The sequence below is a fragment of the Medicago sativa genome, chromosome 2 (genome assembly GCF_051527215.1).
Source record: "Medicago sativa cultivar Bolivia chromosome 2, Bolivia_mono, whole genome shotgun sequence".
Taxonomy (NCBI): Eukaryota; Viridiplantae; Streptophyta; class Magnoliopsida; order Fabales; family Fabaceae; genus Medicago; species Medicago sativa.
The window spans coordinates 55,745,421-55,765,928 of record NC_140750.1 but is presented as its reverse complement, the minus strand read 5'-3'; the positions used below and the strand labels follow the sequence as shown (position 1 = coordinate 55,765,928).

Genomic DNA, 20,508 nt, shown 5'->3' with positions numbered 1-20,508 from the left:
TAGTATACAATTATATTAAAAAAATTATCAAATTTTTTATTAAAGTTTCTTCTTATGATTTTGTAAGTGAAAATGATGTTGTATGGTTGATGGAATGGTTTGATATGGATCACTATTTCACCCCAAACATCCAAGGAGAAGTGTGTAATAAATGTTAACCTTTAATTAATGAATTCTTCATTTCAACCAAATTATTAACATCATTACTTTTGTTATATAGTTGGATGAGACGAAGGTGCGCACAAGGATAACAACTAGGATTCTACTAGGAAGACACAACAAGCTGAGGGAGGCGTAGACATCCTGGAAATAATTACAACCATGAAGCATTGTCTTATGAAATCTTTTTGTTGGGTCATATAATTAGATCCAAATATGTATTTTGAATTAAGACTACCTTATTTAACTCTACTTAAGCTGATTTAATTGTAAGCACGAATATAGTATCATTTTAGGCGTTTTGTCCTAAGAGGCTTTTTTTTGTTAATGATTTTTGCTCGTTATGCACCTCAATTACACTTCCAATCGGGTTTTTTTTCTTCCCAAGGTGAGAAATTTTGAAGTGTCTAAAGAGTAACAATCTTTGTTAACAGGTATATTTTGTTGTCAAAGTAGTCATGTTGTATGGGCAAAACTAATGATCAAGTAGAATTTTAGTCCACATGCCCTTTTTGCTATGATACATGGCCATATATATATATATATATATATATATATATATATATATATATATATATATGGGGTTTGCTAGAACACACCCACTAGTTTTTATGTGGGAGTGTTTTAGCAAGTTGTAACTAAAAAGTTAATAAATACACCTTAAGGTGTATGCTGCTATAACACACCTTCTAACAAAAACAAGTGGGTGTGTTCTAGCAAATCCTACAGACATTTGCTAGGATACACCCACTTATTCATTAGAAGAAGTATTTTAGCAAGTAAATAACTAAAAAGTGGTTAAATACACCCTAAGGTGTACCTTTGCTAAAACACTCCCACATAAAAACTAGTGGGTGTATTCTAGCAAATCCCTATATATATATATATATAGAGGATGTATACTATGAGAATGAATATCTTATATGAGAATGGTGAGAATGATTATCAACCATTAGATTAAGAATAGATGGCTGAGATTAGAAAGTCACATTTTAAAAACACATGGTCTCTCCTTATTGTATCAGTAAACACACACACACTTACCTTACGCTTCTTCTTCCCTACATCCCTCTGCATCTCCGTTTTCTACCCCGTCTCACCGTCGCCGCTGTTTATCTCATCCACTCTCACAAGATCGCATCTTGTCGTCTCGCTTGATGTTTATCGCGTCTTTCACTCTCATATCACTCTCTCCCTCACTATCTCTTTGACTGGTGTCTCTCTAACAACCAAAATCTAGTGACGGCAACAACGGCGGCGGTGAACGAACGACATTTAAATCTATTGAGGTTGTATTCTCATATCTCGTTTTGATTTTGGTTTTCCACCGTCATTAATTTCACTTCCGCCTTCACCACCGTTAACATAGACAAGGAGATCCCATTGTTTCTATTGACCGCAAACAAGAAACAATGCTTATCTTTCTTAGATAGGTTCCTTTATCAATGGAAACAATTGATCCAAAATTAAAAAATTTGATTTAAGTTAATTTATCAATACAAAATTATTATTTTTTTTGTCAAATCCATCCAAAACAAAAGAGGTGAGGCGGCTGAGATCAGATCCCATTTCATCTTCGTCCTCTTTTGTTGTTTTCAATTGTTTTTGTTTTAGCTTTGTTTTATTACAGATGGAAAGATCTTGTTCACGTTTCATGTTCTTCTGAATAAAAATTGCATTTAAACAACAAAACAAACACTGTACATACATAGCTTGATAAAATGGTAGATGACGGTATTTCAATTCAGTTAACAGAGTAATTTTTGTACATACGACAGAGAGTGATGAAGATGGAAAGATAAATGGGTTAGAGAAAAATAATACAATAAAGGGATGCACATTTGTTGGTTTTAATCTCAACCATCTATTTTTAATCTAATGGTTGATGATCATTCTCACCATTCTCATATAAGATATTCATTCTCATAGTATACATCCTCTATATATATATATATATATATATATATAATATTCAATTATAACTATTTCAATCAATGTTCATAGTATCATGTTGTTTTACCATATTGTGATGCCAATGAATATGTTTTCATATGATGCCAATTTTTGTTTCTCCAAATAAAATTGAACTATTCAATCAATAAGTTAATAATTTCCAGGTTCCATCAGTGCCAAAGCCAAACCAATTTTTCCCATACTCAAAACCTTACTTTATCACAACAATTGCAGTAGCAGAAAACTAGGATAACATTTCATCAGAGATACACACAACTAGACAAATCTCTTGCCTCCATGCTTACAATAAAGGTTTCGATAAGCAAGACACAAATTTTTTTATCCATGAAATATAATTCAAGACAAAACCAAACTAATTTTCATATGCTTAAACAATTCACATGACCACATGTCCTTTTTTCAACATTTTATATGGCTTTTCTTGAATAACAATTATAACACTTTGTAATATCAAATAAATGATCACTAAAAATGTTGTTAAATTAATTAGATTATCCAAACAACAAACACATGTTCTTCAACTTAATAAACCTACATGCATGTCACTCTTCATGGGTGGTATAAACGGGTCCCACATAATACTTTGTATTACTTCACACATTTCAATTATTTAAATCACTCAACTACATTTTCTAAATATTCATACCACTGTTCTAAAATTTAAAATGGATCCCACTAATTTTGCAATATATTCCAAATTATATTTTACATTAAAATAAATAAAATCAAAATTATCAAAATATATAAAATGTATCTCACAGTATACTCAAAATGAATCAAAATATCCAAAAAAAATAAAATAAAATCAAATGAAAATATATTAAATAACATACTACTTAACACAAATAAGTTATAAGAAAATACAATAAAAAATACATAAACGTTGAAATAAACTACTAGCACAAAACATAACGAACGTTTAAAATAAATTTTAGTTGTGGATATTCTCATGCCCAAAACGTTCTCAAGTCTTGTTGAAGGTGTCGATGAATTTGCTTATCACGAACATTGTGTCTTCTACCAATAACTCTTTAAAATCATTATTAGAATCATCTGGTGATGCAATATGATGCACGTATCCATTATAAGTTTTAGTGCATCCAAGTGCCAAGATCAAGCTGGGTTACGTATGATCACAAATCAGGATTGGAGGACTCCAAACGCTCATTTGATATCCTTTCGAGCGCCTTCTTGATGTTGGGCAAACAATTTTCTCTATCCCCTCTGTGGCATTGGAATGCTTTTCACAAATGTTGCCCCTTCATTATAAATGACATTTGATAGATAATACTCCATGTTGTATTCAGTACGATTAACTAAAAAATGGACCTCAGGAGCTCGCCCCTACATAACATCGTTGAAGACATCAGATTGTTTCAACACATTGATATCATTGTTTGAACCCTCTCTCCCAAAGAAGGAATAGAGAGAGAGGATTTGTGAAGAAGGACATGATCGAATATTCATATAATTGATGAACATTTTTTCAATATGGAAAGGATCGGAAGGATCCGTGTGAAGAGAAGTTTGGTATTGAATGTGAACAGAGAGAGATAGAAGTTGAGAATGAAGTTATAGGAATGATTGTGAAGTTTGTTATGAATGTTATAATATTTATAGGACTGTGAATAACAACTAGTTTAAATAATAATAAGTTTGAATAACGGCTAGTTTGAATAATATTAAATGTCAAATAATTCCAACATACATAATAATTAAATCGAATGAACATAATAATATCAAATAAGTTAAACATATATAATAATATTAATTAAGTCCATATTTATCTCTAACCACGCCACACAAAAATTTATAATCTTGTAGTTGCATTGGATTCATATTTGATGTATCCTTCATGATTATTTGTAAATCATTGATCTTCGACCTTTCTCTATCATTTTCAACTCTTTGTAGCTCTGCATCAACCCTTTTTCTCTCTATCTCAAAATTGTCACTCTCAATACCTACATAATCACGTGCAAACCCTAACATTAAATCAATATTATTGTTGAAGTCATCTTTCAAAGCATAAAATTTGGGAGTAGACATTTCCACAAGCTTTTTTTTTCCTTCTTTATTGCACATTTTTGACCGAAAGTGGTGGTGGATTGTATTCACTTGTTGTGCTGGTGGGTTAGAAGATGACGAATATGCTCCAGAAGCTGAATTCTTTGTTCTTTTTGCGGTCGGTTCCAATAAACCTCCAAGCCATTTGGGTTCATCTCTCAATAATTTCCATGCATTCTCAAATGTGAACTTTTCATGTACATCTTGGTAATAAATATCTTTTGCTGCCGAAATGACGTCGCTCTCGGAGGTACCGCTTATCTTTAGAGCGACAACATCTTTGTAGCACCCAACAAACTTTGAAATATATGGATTGATTTTTTTGTGCCATCGACAATAGAGTGCAGTCGATTTTCTCTCTTAAAAAATTCTTGTCACGATGGTTGTTATAAGCTTCACCAATCATCTTCCAAAAAATATCTCCTCCTTGATCATTCCCAACAATTGCATTAGGGCCAGACCTTGGAGTGTGCAAACCGCTCAATGGAACTGGGTCTCAAAAAAAAATTAGGCCTATTAGAATTGGATCATCTTGCTTTTGGTGTTAGGTGGGTGTTTTTTGGGATGATGGTTTGAAGTTCCTCGTGTATATGGTAGTGATTTTCACCTTTGGATGTACCGCATATATACGACACCTTGTATTTATCTTTTAAAAAATTTGAATAGAACATTGTTCTTTAAAAAAAAATATATTTTTATTTTATTACAGTCCTCTTTTCACTTGCAGAGCCGAGCGTCCGGATTCATAGGAACGTCCCTTTGCATCCTTTGAAATATTGAGCCATGATTGAATGATAAGTTCATCCTCATTTGGTTGAAATCTTGTTTTCGAAATATTCGCAGCCGATGTAGCTCCAACTTCTTCACCAAAATTAATTGTTTCCAAGCCATCTTGAGTGCAAGGTTATGGTGTTTCAATCTCTTGATCATTTAATTGGAGACCACTAATATCTATTTGAACTCCATGAGACATGGTGGGACTAGTTGATTATGTTGATAATGATATGGGTAAGGTGATGTATGACATGGATAATTTCCAATGTGTGGATTTGGGATAAATTCATGATTTTGAAAATTTGGGTTATGATTATTAGATGCATTTTCAATGTAGGAGACATTTTGTTGATTTTGGATGCATGGAGGAATGCCACAAATTCGCAAGTAGTTGGACAAAAAATTATTGTGGTTGGGGTTCATTGGCAAATGAAATGTGTAGAAGAAAAAAAAAAGAGATAAAATTAACAGTTTAAATTTAGACTATACGTGGATGAGAAATTATAATAGATTGAAATTTAGACTATGGTGCATTTTATAAGAAATAAAAACAAGAAAATTGATTGTCATTGCCGTTGTAATTTAGCCGTCATACATGTCATGCCAATTTTTTTCTCCAAATAAAATTAAACAATTCAATTAATAAGTGAATGATTGCTAGGCTCCATCAGTGCCAAAACCAGACCAATTTTTCATATGCTCAAAACCTTACTCTATCACAACAATTGTAGTAGCAGAAAACTAGAATAACTTTTCAACACAGATACACACAACTAGACAAATCTCTTGCACCCATGCTTACAATGAATGTTTCGATAAATAAGACACGAAATTTTTTATCCATGAAATATAATTCAAGACAAAGCCAAACTAATGTTCACATGCGTAAACAATTCACATGACCACATGCCCTTTTTCAACATTTTATATGGTTTTTCTCGAATAACAATTATAACACTTTGTAATATGAGATAAATGAACACTAAAAGTGCTGTTAAATTAATTAGATTATCCAAATAGCAAACACATGTTCTTCAACTTGATAAACTCAAACAATGATCCATTAACATATTCATTACAACAACTCCAGTTTAAACATATATATATATATATATATATATATATATATATATATAATAATAATAATAATAATAATAATAATAATAATAATAATAAATGAAAACTAACACCAACTGAAATTCTTCTTTCACGTCAAAGTCATATGCCAACACATTGCATTTCAGGGAGTATCACAGGTTCAGAACACCATTGCCAACACTAAATACTTCAATACATATTCTACACCAGAATTGAGAAAAAGTGAATCAAATATATAAAAAAAAATCCACCACAGTAAACATGATAAAAATCCATAAAAACTAACCATGTCAAAATTTTCTATATCGCCATATTGTTCGCTAACATCAACATTATCATCATCACTGATTGACGAAATTGACTAGTGCACCAAATCACTACAAGTAGCAAAGTAGTAAGTTGTATCGTTCTCCACATGGATTGTCGTTAAACTCAATAATTAGTAAAACTTATTTTAAAAGCGAAAAGTGATTAAAGATGATTAGAATTGCAGGGTTTAATTGATCTGCCCAATGCGGGATTATGTTTTTGTGATTCAGATGTTTAACGACGATTACGGCTTCCTTGAATCCCCCCTCCGTCTTTGAATGGAATTTATCTTATGATAATTTTAACAACTTATTTCGTGATCATTAATTTAATGTTCCATGACGATATTACTCGTTCTAAGTTCCTAAGTTAACTTGTGTAGGACCGATCGGAGTCGTGTACTACGCTATCGAAGGAAATGCAATACCGAGACAACACAAACCTAACCTCTAAAAGATTAAGTCATTAAAAAGACCAATGAGCTTGAAGATTTTGGGTTGTCAGTGCTTACTTTTATACTACAAATCAATCTACAAGGTTACTCTTGTAGTTAACCAATTGTAGAAGCATTAAGAACGAGCAACAATTTAATTTAAATCTCAACACAAATAAAAGAAATAAATTGAATAAAAACTTCATTAATAAATTCCAACATACATCATAACAAAACAATAGAAAAATATACCTTAGAAAGAATAAAATGAGGAGAAATTCCGTGTTGAATCTCTTATGCTTGACCCTTTATATGAACCATCAATGTTTCTGAATGAATAAAATAGTGTACAAGGGTCTCTATTTATAACATTAGGTTACTTAAGGATTAAGAGAAGAAAATTGGACTTTATCCGCCACTCCAGCTTGGAAAACAAGCAAAAAGTGGGTTTTTACCCAGTACCAGGGGCATGGTTTCTGGGAGCAGGGCGCCCGGGGAAGTAAGAAATGCTCGTCCCAGGCAAAAGGCGCATAGGTACAGGCGCAGGACACCTGAGGCAACCCCTCAGGTGCGATTTCTTCTGTTTTCTTCCCGTTTTCGATCCTTCTTTCATCTAAAATCTCCTGAATTTTCTTCGCTTTGTATTGTCTTCAACAACCTTCTAAGAACCCTTGATCTTCAATTCTTCATCCTTGATTCTTCACATGATGTCTTAATTTGATGATTTACATGATTCCTCACTACAAAACACTCAAAACGCTTATGGAGTTGCATGATCTAGGATAAAACTGAATTACAACGACTCGAGTGAAAACAATACAATATGTTTCTCAAACCATTAACAACTCATCTAACTCTCATCTTATTTGACTTCAAATGCAAAGAGAAAGTACTAAAAACATAGCCAAAATGTCATATGATGCTATGTAATCAGTCACATGCATTAGACTCAACTTGAGCTTCTTCTTCAAAAGTCAGTTGGGTGTTGATAGGACAAGACTTCCTATTATGACCTTCAACTCTACATACTCCACACACTTGCATTTTACTTTCCCGCACGATTGCTTGTCGGTTGTGAAGCCGATGCTGTTGGACCACAAGTACTTTATCTTCTTAAGACGACCATCGTCAGATGCATCTATTAGATGACATATGTTGGTTCTCTAGATGGATAAAGTGCGATGGTCAGATGTGTTTTCGCCACTTTCCATAGTGTGTGCTTAGACAATATGAATATGTTCAGAGCATCTATAGACATCTTGTCTCTGATTCACCATGGCGAAATGTTTTTCAAATGCACTAGGCATTCGAAGATTATTTACTACATGTTTTACTTGAATACATGCGTGGTCTATTTGGTGAGACCAACTAGCAAGCCGATCCTATTACATATCCTGATTATAAAAGGTTTGTTATCCTATGGTATTGTCTCATGTGGATGGTGATCCATCAAGGCTGACAAATAGAGAGGTTTTGATAGAGTAAGATAATGCAAATGATATTATGGATGCTTTGCATATATGCGGGAAGGTTAGAAACATAGCTTTCAATGCAGTGAATAGTTATTGAGAATACCAAGATTTATATACTAGTATCCGGTAGATTGTCACTGAAACATAATATGTCATCCAATATTGATAATGAAAACAAAATGTAGGCTTATTTAAACGGTTTTAATTTGATGTTTTATCATATTGATTTTTTGTGCTTTTTCATTTTAATGTTTTACTGTTCTACCTTCTGCAAATTCTGCTACCTTCTACCAACTTCTGTCATTCTGATCTCCGTTTTCAGGTCCATCAGATCATATCTCCTAATAGTGGACCAGAGACTAACTACAGAGAGAAATGGAGACAATCTCCCGAGTCCCGAGAGGATCGGCCTCTAACACCCGAAGTTGTAATACAGGGGGTGTGTAAGGTAACTTCTGTGCACAATTGGAGGAGCTCATAAGTTATAAAACAAGGGGGTATTTAATGGAAATGATACTATGGATGCTTTCCCCGATTTCAAAACACTAGTACGGTATGAGTAACGAGGATATAAGTACCCACTCTGAACTCATACTCAGATTCGTCCTGAATGTAAAAAATCAATTTACTACCCCTTTTATTTTAATAGAAACCCAAAACCCTAAATCATTTCACTCACACAGTCGGAGTCTCAGTCTTTCAAATGACACTCACTTATAATAGTTCTCTCTTTTCTCCTTCCATATCTCACACTCTCGACCTCTCTCTTCTCAATCACCATAGCCATCGATAAACATCATTTTTTTGCTAGATAAAGCATTACAATATTGTGCACGGGGCTGAAAAATATTTTTATTTTTATTAAAAAAAAATCCACTGCAGGGATGAGGATAAGTCGGGAATACCCGAACCCATCGGAGACGAGGATGAGATTCGATTTCTCATCCCCGTTAGATATTGTGCAAGGGGCGACATCGCAGGACACCATTTTTTTAAGGGCACCAAAATTATTATTTTGACTTAGTAGTTAGTACTATATATATATATATTTCTTTTTAATTCGTTTTGATTAGTTCTATTGAAAAAATATTTTTAGATAACTTTGATTAGAAATGAATATTTTACAACAAAAAATACAAGAAGAAAAATATTTGAATAAATTAAAAAGGCGCAATTTATTGTTTCACCCATGACACCAAAAATCTTAGTCAGCCATGTGCCTACTAATGACTCAGTTTTCTGCATTTTTTGATTTGTTAGTTTGGTTTGGCTTAAGAAAGAAATGCAACGACTGAGTTAAAAACAAATGAATTATGCGAGTCTGGCATGATATTCTTTTTATAAAACTGGCACGCTTCGTTTTTTTTTTCCTCAGGTGAAACTGGCATGATTCTTAGTGTTGGTTGCTTTAACGTATCTCATGTATAAAATACAAAAGCATTTTTCATTCTTGGTTGATGTTCAAAACCTCGATTATGCGAGTCTTGCATGATTCTTATTTTTAAATATTACTCCATAGTATTTAGTATTTCAATCAACAAAATGTAATTCATCCGTCTCACAATTACTGTCTCTTTAACATTTTTTCCTTTTCTCAAAATAATTGTCACTTTATAATACTAATACAACATTTATTATTTTTTTCCACTATTATACCCTTATTTATTGAATTTCATCCAACTTAACTACTCCACTAACTACAATTAATGAGGACATTTTAGTAAATGCTTCTAATTTTACCATTAAAATCAACACAATTAATCATTTCCTTAATAATCGTGCATAAACCTTAAACGACTAATATTGTGAGACGGAGGGAGTATTATTTGTCAACAAAAATCAACAAAATTTATTAATTAATATGAAAATGCAATCTTATCCAAAACTTAGAGCTAATAAGTCAAAGGGTCAAGATCGATTATCAAAGGCATTATTTCGGTTGTTGAACAAAACTATACTCCGTCCCATAATATAAGAAAAAAAAACTCATTTTCTTTATCCTAAAATATAAACAAAAAAAGACAAACTTTTATCCTATTTAATCTTTTTTTCTTAAAAAAAAATCTCTTTTCCAAGAAAAACATTTGTTATTCTCATAAAATTAAATGTAAATTACATTCAATTTTCTCTCTCTTTTCATTTTTTTATAACCAATAGCCAATGAAAATTGTTTTTACATCTTCCTATAAAACTTTTTCCAAAGAAAACACAAAAAAAACTATGCTCCAAATTCTTATGTTTTAGTTTTCTTAATAAGTGTGAATTTTTTTTTTTTGCTTATAATTTGAGACGGAGGGAGTACATTATATTATTATATTATGTGTGTCTAATTATTTTTTTTATTTTTTTAAGGAATGTGTGTTTAATTATTCATTTACTTGAAATCAGAACTCTGATATTTTGACAAAAAAAAAGAACTATAATATTCTTATGAATGAACTAACGCACATAATTAATTCACTTTGCAACGACACAAGTACAAAGGAAATTAAAGATCCATGTTACAAATTGGTATGAATTTTCGCTGTCCCATAGGATACAAAGATTCTTATTAGGTGAGGGACAATAATAAATACATTAAGATAAAGAAAAACCATGAAGACAAGCACAAATATTCTACAGATCCAGTTGTATGATATTCGATCAGAGGCAACAATCCAGGGCACAGCAACAACATAATCCAGCACAACTGCAAAAAAAAAAAAAAGGTACAAGACAAAAATCAGATATATTTATGCTAAAAACAGTTTGGACTACAGATATATATTCATAGACGAAAAACTATAAAAATAAATCTTTAATTCAATCACTGATTTTATTACTATAATGTTACATATATCAAAATCTAAGCGCAACTTCGTTTTATGCGATAACTTTTTTTTTTAATGGTAAATGTTTATAATTAGTTGTTAGACTAGTTTTTTTCTCCTTTGTTAGGGTTTGAACCTAACACCTCTAACTTCTTTTCCTTTAACTCGGTTTTCAATTTCTATTGAGAAATCAATATATTGAAACTTAATAAAATAAGATAAACATATATAGTTATAGTTATTCTTTCAAAAAAATAATATAGTTATAGTTATTAATTAGGTATATATGATCAAACTCACCATCCTTTCCAGAAACCATCACCCCTGCTAGTTGTTTTAATTGGAACACTTTGTTGGGGATCATCCTTGGAGGGATAACCCATAGGTGGTGGTGGAACAGCTTGAGGGTTGTTCTGACTCACTGCTGGATATGCAGTAACTGATCATCGAAATACACAACACAAGTTAGGTCAAATAAAAATCCAAATTATTTCTTATAGAAATGAAAAATTCTAGCAACAAAAAAATTAAACGATTCTAGGCTTGAATATAAAACATGGATATTTTTTTTGCACTCAAATATGATTGTTGATTGATTAATATTTAAGTATATTCAATTGAAATAATTAAAAAAAACTTACCAGGAGATTGTTGTTGATTGATATTGTGACTCATTGTGTTAGGTTAAGATGAAGTTGCTCTTGTCTTGATGATAATATTATTTTCTCTTTTTAAATAAAGCAAAGTCCAAGTGTGTGTGATTAACTGGACGATGAGAAGAACGGATAGAATATATGTATAAATAGGTATATTTGCTTAGTGGTGACGGAATAAATTATAAAAATAAGCGCGTTTTAGGTGAGCTAAAATTATTGAACTTGTTGAAAGCAGCCTTAAAATTGGAAGGACTTAATTAGATGATGGTCCCACCTCATCTGTTCCGTCTGCTCATGTGGAATGGAACCTACTTTTTCTTTTGCTCATGTAATGGAAGCTACTTAATTATTGCAACTTGTTAGGAAGTTACCGCCTCCGTCCCAATTTAGTTGACACAATTTTGTTTTTTACACGTATTAAGAAAAATGTATAAATAAAGGGAAAAGTGGAATATATTATATTGGAAATGATAAAAGTAGCATTATTTAGTGTTATATTGTATTGGAAATGATGAAAGTTGTATTGAAAATTGAAATAGGTCAGTTATTTTGGGACACTTTTTTTTAAAAAATGGGTCAGTTATTCTCAGACGGAGGGAGTAGTATTTGGTGCAGTTTGCATTCAAAAAAGAAAGTATTTGGTGCAGTTTATGAATATTTTGTAAAAAATATTAATTTGAGTCAATACTCAATATTACACCCAAGATTAAGAGAAGTTTGAATATGAATATATTGTATAAAATATTAATTTGAGTCAATACTACACTACACCCAAGGTTAAGAGAAGTTTGAACTTTGAATCACACTCACATTAAAATATAATATTCACTCTATTAATATTGTCAAATTTTTTATTATAAATGACAATGTTAAATACATTAATAATCCATCCCGCCAAAATTATAAGAACTACATAATTACTCCCTCCGTTTCAAAATGAGTGTCGTTTTAGGTGTTTACACACATATTAAGAAATGCAATGATTAAAAGAAAGAGAATGGTTATTTTACCAAATTATCCTTATTAACTATTGGTTAGTTTTAAAAATAATACTTTGGAATTAGTGTGCAGAGTATTAATTGGAGGGTACAATTGAAAAGAAAAAGTTATTATTGCATTGAAAACTGAAAGCGACACTCATTTTGAAACAAATTTTTTTGGCTAAAACGACACTCATTTTGAAACGGAGGGAGTAATACTCTCTCCGTCTCTAAATTATAGTCGTTTAAGGTTTGTGCACGGCTATTAAGGAAATGATTAATTATGTTGATTTTGATGGTAAAATTAATACTCCCTCCGTTTCAAAATACATGTCCAAGTCAACTACTTCACATATGCCAATGCACAATTTTGACCGTTAATATTTTTAATTATCTAAAGTAAAAAATTATAAAAATTTAATATTTTGAAAATATTTGTCGAGACAAATCAAACAACATCTTACATGCTAATATTTGAATTTATACATTGGTTAAAAAGTATGGTCAAAGTAAGTCAAGTGAATAGTGCACATTGCAAAAAGTGGACATGTATTTTGAAACGGAGGGAGTATCATTTACTAATATACCCTTATTAATTATAGTTAGTAGAGTAGTTAAGTTTGATGAAATTCAATAAATAAGGGTATATTAATGGAAAAAATAATAATAAATACTGCATTGATATTCTAAAGTGACAATTATTTTAAAAAAAATATTGTAAAGAGACAATTATTGTGAGACGAAGGGAGTATTGTCTAATCGCTTCATCAACTTATGAAAGCTGGTCAATGCAACCAGCAGCACACCATGCTCAAGATTTACAAAATTGAATTTGATTTGATTAATATCGTATTTTAGCTCAATTTGACCCATTTTTGACAATAACAAATAACTACACCAATTAATCCTAAACGTTCAATTTAAAAGACAGTCTCAGCAAAATGGTTTGGTCTATTTTGTACCAAAAAAAGGGGGAAAAGTTGGTTTTATTTTCACGTACAAAATGTAAATGGAATAATATATACGTTGTATAGCGTGCAAAGAAGTTTAGCCTCCCCCAGTGAGGGTATCTTCAACAGGACCACATAGGCTTATCACCCCACTAGACACAATTTCATTTTCATACTTAATTTGTCATTACCAATTTACATTGGTGTTTCAAATTAAAATACTATTTTATTTACTTTTCTTTATTTATATTTTTTAATTAATATACAAAAATATGATTAATAATTAATTCATAAAAAGTAAAAAATGATGAAAAATACATAACATGCAAATAATGGACCAAGGTCGTACACTTGTACGACCCGTATTGAGATTTTCAACGCTATGACTCTAGACTCCTTTTTAGCATTATTGCTTCTTACATCGATAGCATGCTTCCCAACACTATATCTTTGAACATCTTCACATGATCTATCAATCAAACCAACACTAGAAAGAATAGAAGGTTACAAAAACTCAAATATACATAAAAAACTGAAATAAATATTCTTAAAACTATAAAAAGACTAACTAGACTAATGGTCTGTTTGTTTCAACTGATGGAGGAAGGAAAGATTGTGAGTGGAGAGAAAGAAAGTGGAAAGGAGAGGTTTCCATAGTTTGGAATACCATAGAAAGACATAGGAAAGAAGAATATTGATGGGGCTCACACCTGAAATTGTTTCCGCACTAGTTAGAGCAGAAAGTGGGGAAGAAACTCATTCATATGATGAAAAGTCATAAATACCCTTGTTTTATTACTTTTATAAATGTTTATCAGCTTCTTCTTTTTTTCCCTTCCAGCGCTAAGTTTTTTTAGGTGAGTAGTTTTCTTGTTTCAGGTTTTCTTGTTGCTGTTCCTATGTTCTTTTTTTGGTGCATTTTTTTTTTTGGTATTATATTATATATTTTTTTAGGAAGGTATTATATTATATATATTCATATAAGTAAATACATATCAATTTAATATGTGGGTAGTTATGTAATTTACTAAATCTAACATTTTTTTTGTTTTTTATTTTTTATCTTTCTTTCCTATCTCTTTCTCTTGTACCAAACAACTAGTAAAATCATCTCATTCTTTCCTTACACAATCTTTCCTTTAACTTTCTTTCCTTCTACTTTCTTTGATCAACCAAACAAAGCCTAAATAAAGGCTAAATATATTTTGCATGCACTTGAAGATCACATATAATGAGAGATAAATGCAAGGTAATAACGGACATATTTGCCGTTATCACACCCCCAAACTATAATCATTGATTGTCCTCAAGTAATGCAAAATATTTTTTTTATTACCACAGTTAAATAGACACAAACAAGAAGCAGGCCATGCATTCACTCAAAGGCTTCATTAACTAGGGGTATGATAATGCCCACCCCCAAACTTGAACATTTCTCATCCTCGAGTGATGGAAATAACAACCATTAAACCAAAGTTCATAATGTCTAGCAAAATATAATGAAAGTATGCATTTAATAAGACATGAGTAGGATAAGTGGATAACCCTCTAGTATGGATACCACATAAAAAATCTAAGTCACCCCACTCCAACACAACTTGGATCATTCACCCCACATTGGTATAGAGTGTGCGTGTGTGTAGTTCAACTTTTTATTGCTCATGTATCCGAACCTTGTTGTTAAACATATGAAAAAAAATGTCACAACTCTTTCACGTAATCTAGGTTGTAATTTTTCTTAGTTATTTGGTGTTTCACATAAATACATCTTTATATGGTAGCTTCAGAGTCACTTATTCACAAGAGGATAGTCGGATCATTCTTGAAGTATTATTATTATTTTGGGGTTGAGCTTGGTGAGATAATTCTATTTATCTCAGACTTGAAACTATGACGTGCTATTATGTAAAGTCTAATTTTCTTTTAAGAGTTCCTACACACCCATTTTAGTTAAGCTTGATAGTTGTACCTATCTATTTTATTTCCACTATTGGCGTTATATTATAAGACCAGTTGGAACATTTTATTTAACTCTTTTTTTGAAGGAATTTTATTTAACTCTTGTTCTTTTAAAATTTTAAAATTTCATTAGGTATAATTTATTCGGCATACAAAGCATGAATATTAAAGGAGACTACGCCAAAGAAAAAAAATTAAACAACATTTTTATTTTATTAAATAAAATGAGACTTTACAACCTACAAACTGATCCGCTTTCGAGCTGTCAAGTTGTTCGTGCATTGTTCTTAAATCATTCTTTGTGGCCCTATTGGATCTAGTAAGGGGAAGGCGCATAATGGTATGAGAGTAAGATATGTCGGAGAAGCGAAATATACGAGATCACAAACGCAGATTGCTCGCGGCTAAATATGAATTGAGATGAAAGCTTCATAAAGCCTTTTGTAAAGATTCCGATCTTCCTAGTGATATGCGGGACCCCCATACATTGTATGCAAGATGAGCCTACAGGAGTGCCAATCAATCGAGCCACCAGGTTTGAGAATAAGGTGGGATTCCCCGCTAGAGGAAAGAAGAAGGGGAAGATTACAAGGTTGACCTCTCGAGCTGGGACATCATCCACAACTAGATCATCCTTTAGGAACAAAGGGGTTCGACAAGAAAGTCGTTTCGATCCAATCCATTCTTGGGGTCAAAAAAAGACAAAGGATAAAGTGGCCTCAACAAAGAGTTGAACCTTGTTTTCGGGGAGCTTGAGCTCAGCTGGGGGAAGGTCATAGTGAAGTCAGCAAGCTGGAAACACCATTCATGAGCTTTTGTTATAACATTGTGGAAACACGAATGGAAAAAGCATGGTTAATATGAAAATTCCAATCAATGGAATACTTCAAACTCGCTATGGATCTTCATAAATCTTGTCTCATCTAGAGGATTCTTGATAATATCAATATACATCCCGGTAGAAAAACTTAGTTTTTGATCGAGATATTGGAAAAGAAATTGAGAAATTCTTAATTGATTTGCGACGATTCTCAACGTTTAATTGAAGTGAGGTGTTGTTTTCACATAAGTGGTTCCCCAGTTCACATTGATTGTTCTCACAAAATAAGTTGTAACTATTCGTCAGTTACACAACATCATAAACTATATAGGTGGATTGAACGAGGGCATAAAACATTCGTTAAATCAACATTTATACAAAATATCTATCACATAAACATCCATACAAAAATATAGAGTATTTGTCATAAATCATAACTTACAAATGGCAAGCTTAAAGAAAATAAAATGTAGTCTTACATAATAAAATATTTATTTGACATTTCAAAATATTTTATAAAATAGACAACTTCTTTGACTAACCCTCTAGAACATTTGGTTATGCATATGACTGTCTATCTTTTTATTATGTCTACATATTTAAATATATTATATTCATAATTTTTAATTTTTTTTTACAAAATTCCAAAAAAGACATGAAAATATTGGTAGTGGACCGACTAAAAATCTAATGAGTTTGTTCGGCACAAATAATTTTTTATTTTTAATATGATTTATTCTTTTATTATAAAGTATATTATTAGATATCTGTATATATATTTTTATATTTAAAAGATGAAAGTCAAAATAATTTCTATACTTCAAAATTATAAATTTTTTAATATATAATTGTGTATTTTTTCTGCTCAATTATCACGGGAAGATTTTGTCTTCTGACCCATCACCGCAGATCCTTACGAGTCTCTACGAAAAATCTATTGACATATATACAAATATATATTATCTTTATCTCTATGATAAATTTCAATTTAATTATAATTTTTTAGGAATCAGAGTAATTTGTTGTCTTATTATATTTTAAATTGTATTGTTTTTTTTTAAATTGAGAAGGATGCACGACCGCTCAAGGCCCCATTCATAGAAGGGATAAATTTTTGTTGAATAATACATGCATATAGTATAAATATTTAGATCGATGTGTACTAATTGTTTTCAATATTATATGTCAAATAATTAGAGGGTAACGATTTTTTGTGCTCATGTGTTTGCAAAAGTGTCTTTTATTTTGTAACCAAAAAAAAAATGTCTTTTATTTCACGCATTTTTGGAAAAAAGAAAGAAAAAAATAAATACCAAAGAATAGTTAATAACAAATGAAAGAACATATCTTATGCGATTGTTTATAAAAATCCACTTATTTGACAGAAAATCAAAACATAAACATAAAGTGTTAAAATTGAGAATTTCTTTGTATTTCTAACATATATAAAATTTATTCTCATATGACTTGCATGTCTCAATGAGACTTATTTAATACATGAAGAATGAGGAAAATCTATTTTCTTTGAAAGATATAGTGGTGGTTCATGCATATGTAGATGGCGTTTGTCTGTGATTGAAATACATGACTCCAAAAGTCATATTGATACATGAAGAATGAGACATATATGCATTGTTTGCAAGATATGTTGGTGGTTCATGCATGTAGTTTGTGAATGGCTGGGTGGGAGTGAAACTTGCTAGGAGAAGAGCAGAATTCATAGGGAATTGAGATCACATGCGTGAGTTGTGACCATATAAATGTATTCTAGTATTTTACAAATTTGAGCATCAACGTTTTACAAATGTTAATGACGTCCAACATACATCCATTAGAGAAAAAGTCACTACAACTATAAGATAATTAACTAAAGATGATAGTGGTTAGAGAAATAGTAGGGCTGTACTTATCATTATCAATCTTGAGAATGATGTTCGTGAAGTGCGCCAAAGTCCATTTGTAACACTCCGTTTTCCCAACGTAAAAATTTCTCAATAAAAATCAGAGTTTAACAACTTAACGGAATGCTACACTTCTTAAAATCATAAAATGGAATAAATAAGTATTTATCCTTCAAAATTCAGCAACATTATTAATTAGAACTTCGCAGCGGAAATTATTTCATCAACTTAAAAATAGTCTCGGCACGCAGGCCTCATCATAAAAGTCTCATAACATCTTGGTTCATCAAAATTCATGGAAATTCATAAAACAATACGTAAGGAACAGAAACAATAACAAAACTCTCATCCCGTTACGTATCAGAGCACCTAAGGACACACACTTGTGAGGAGTCCACTCACGACCGCAACTAATCTTGGTTACCTGCAAGTTACCCATACGAAGAGCAACATTTTCAAGCAGAAGGGGTGAGATTTCACAAACAATAACATTAAGCATATAATTCATCAATTATAACTAACAACTTAAGCATTATCAATAAATCATAATAACAATTATGTAAAATCATAGCATCATATTCATTCACTAACAAAACATCATAAACTTAAAACATCATATTATCATCATCTTAAACATCATAATCAATCATCAACTTAACGTCATAATCCTTCATCGACTTAAACAACTTCTTAATCGACTTCAACATCAACTTCATGAAACAATTTAACACTTAACTCGACAAATACAGCTCGACTCGACTATGCAACTCTTAACTTCTTATATCATCTTTAATATGCAAATGCATGTGGTACCAATCAGGGCATCAAACCCCCAACATATATGAGCGTAAATAGGCTCCAGGGCATCAAACCCCCAACTTAATTGAGCAAAAACTCCAGGGCATCAATCCCCCAACTTTAATGAGTATGCAAATGGACTCTGTTGGAACAAAATGTGTTTGACAATGAACCTTAAAGAGTTTTGATGATAACAAGGTATTAAAAATTGTAAATTGGACTAGCTAATATTTGTTCAAGTGTACAGGACCATAATTAAAAAGTTACATCATTAAGAGGTTCTGAATGAGCAAATAAAGAGCAAAAGGAAACAACAAAATTGAAGCTTAGAAGCTCCTGAAGGCAATATGCTCCTGAAGAGAAAAAGCGCTCCTGAAGTCAAGTTGCTCCTGAAGAGAGTAAAGTGCTCCTGAAGACTAAAGCGCTTCTGACGGAATAGTGCTCCTGAAGATTAGTGCTTCTGAAGACAAGAGGTCCAGGAGCGCCACGTCATCATCAGAAGCTACATTATCAGAAGCTGCCTCATCAGAAGCCATTTCACCAGAAGCTGAAGATCAACTGAATTTGAGAAATTCATGGATTCAAGAGTTGTTTCATGGATCGAAATTCATCAAAGGACAGCAAAAGATTAGTGGAATTTTGCAACGGTCATTTCAAAGGTGTTTGAAGGCATGTGCTTGCAATTTTGGACGAAAGCGTTGACATTGTACCTTTGTACGAACTGTACAACCACCTTCTCCACTACTCTGTTTTTGTGTCCAGGCTACAAGACAAGAAAACAACTCCAGAATACGGCTTCACCTGCAAAGATGTTCCTTTGGATAAGGAATGGATTTCAAATTTGTTCTTCATAGGACAACTACCAAATCAGGCAAAAGATCATTGGTGAAAGATCAAGCTTCAACAACGACTCTTTGATGTGCTGGCAATTTCACAACGTCTCTTTCACACCTCTATATAAAGGAGTGAAGACTTAGAGATTTGGTAATGCTAAACGAAAGACTCACAACATTTTTACAAGTGCCAAACCTCTGCTGAAATTGTTCTGCATTCACTTAGAATTTCTGTGTCTCAAATTTTCATCTTAGAAATTCTTAAGTTATTGAGTCTGTATCTAATTTGTATTGTGAGCACCTCTGATTGTATATCAAGTGTTCAACCTTAAACAATTTTCTGTGTAATTTTGTTTAGCTAGAAGTCTCTTGCAGTTGTGCTTGAGCAAGGAAGTCTCTTGATTGTGTTCTTGAGCATAGGAAGACTCTTGCAAAGTGTGCTTGAGCAAAGGAAGTCTCTTGCAGGTGTGTTTGAGCAATTGTAATCAGATATTACATTCTAGTGAAATCTCCTT

At 31.8% G+C, this 20,508-nt stretch overlaps 1 protein-coding gene, 1 long non-coding RNA gene and 1 pseudogene across 2 annotated transcripts; 1 reads left to right on the top strand and 2 right to left on the bottom strand.

Annotated features, from left to right (window-relative positions):
• Nucleotides 1-3,900: 3,900 nt before the first annotated feature.
• Nucleotides 3,901-5,397, bottom strand: LOC146949095 (uncharacterized; annotated as a pseudogene).
• Nucleotides 5,398-8,235: 2,838 nt separating this feature from the next.
• On the top strand, nt 8,236-8,964 carry LOC146949094 (uncharacterized). Its single transcript, XR_015025377.1, has 2 exons — nt 8,236-8,344; nt 8,609-8,964. It is a non-coding gene; the product is annotated as an uncharacterized LOC146949094 (long non-coding RNA).
• Nucleotides 8,965-10,721: 1,757 nt separating this feature from the next.
• LOC146949093 (protein CYSTEINE-RICH TRANSMEMBRANE MODULE 4-like) lies at nt 10,722-11,870 on the bottom strand. The gene is made up of 3 exons (XM_085745195.1): nt 11,738-11,870; nt 11,397-11,535; nt 10,722-10,975 (listed from the first exon to the last, which is right to left on the bottom strand). The coding sequence occupies exons 1-3, from the start codon at nt 11,769-11,771 to the stop codon at nt 10,930-10,932; spliced, it is 219 nt and encodes a 72-aa protein (XP_085601321.1). The 5' UTR covers nt 11,772-11,870; the 3' UTR covers nt 10,722-10,929.
• Nucleotides 11,871-20,508: the final 8,638 nt, after the last annotated feature.

Excerpts from the sequence above, each read along its gene's own strand:
- LOC146949093 (XM_085745195.1), bottom strand. The coding sequence starts at position 11,771 with ATGAGTCACAATATCAATCAACAACAATCTCCTG. Across the intron at positions 11,536-11,737 it reads CAATCAACAACAATCTCCTG|TTACTGCATATCCAGCAGTG; the intron begins GTAAGTTTTTTT and ends TTCGATGATCAG. Across the intron at positions 10,976-11,396 it reads GATGGTTTCTGGAAAGGATG|TTGTGCTGGATTATGTTGTT; the intron begins GTGAGTTTGATC and ends TTTTTTTTGCAG.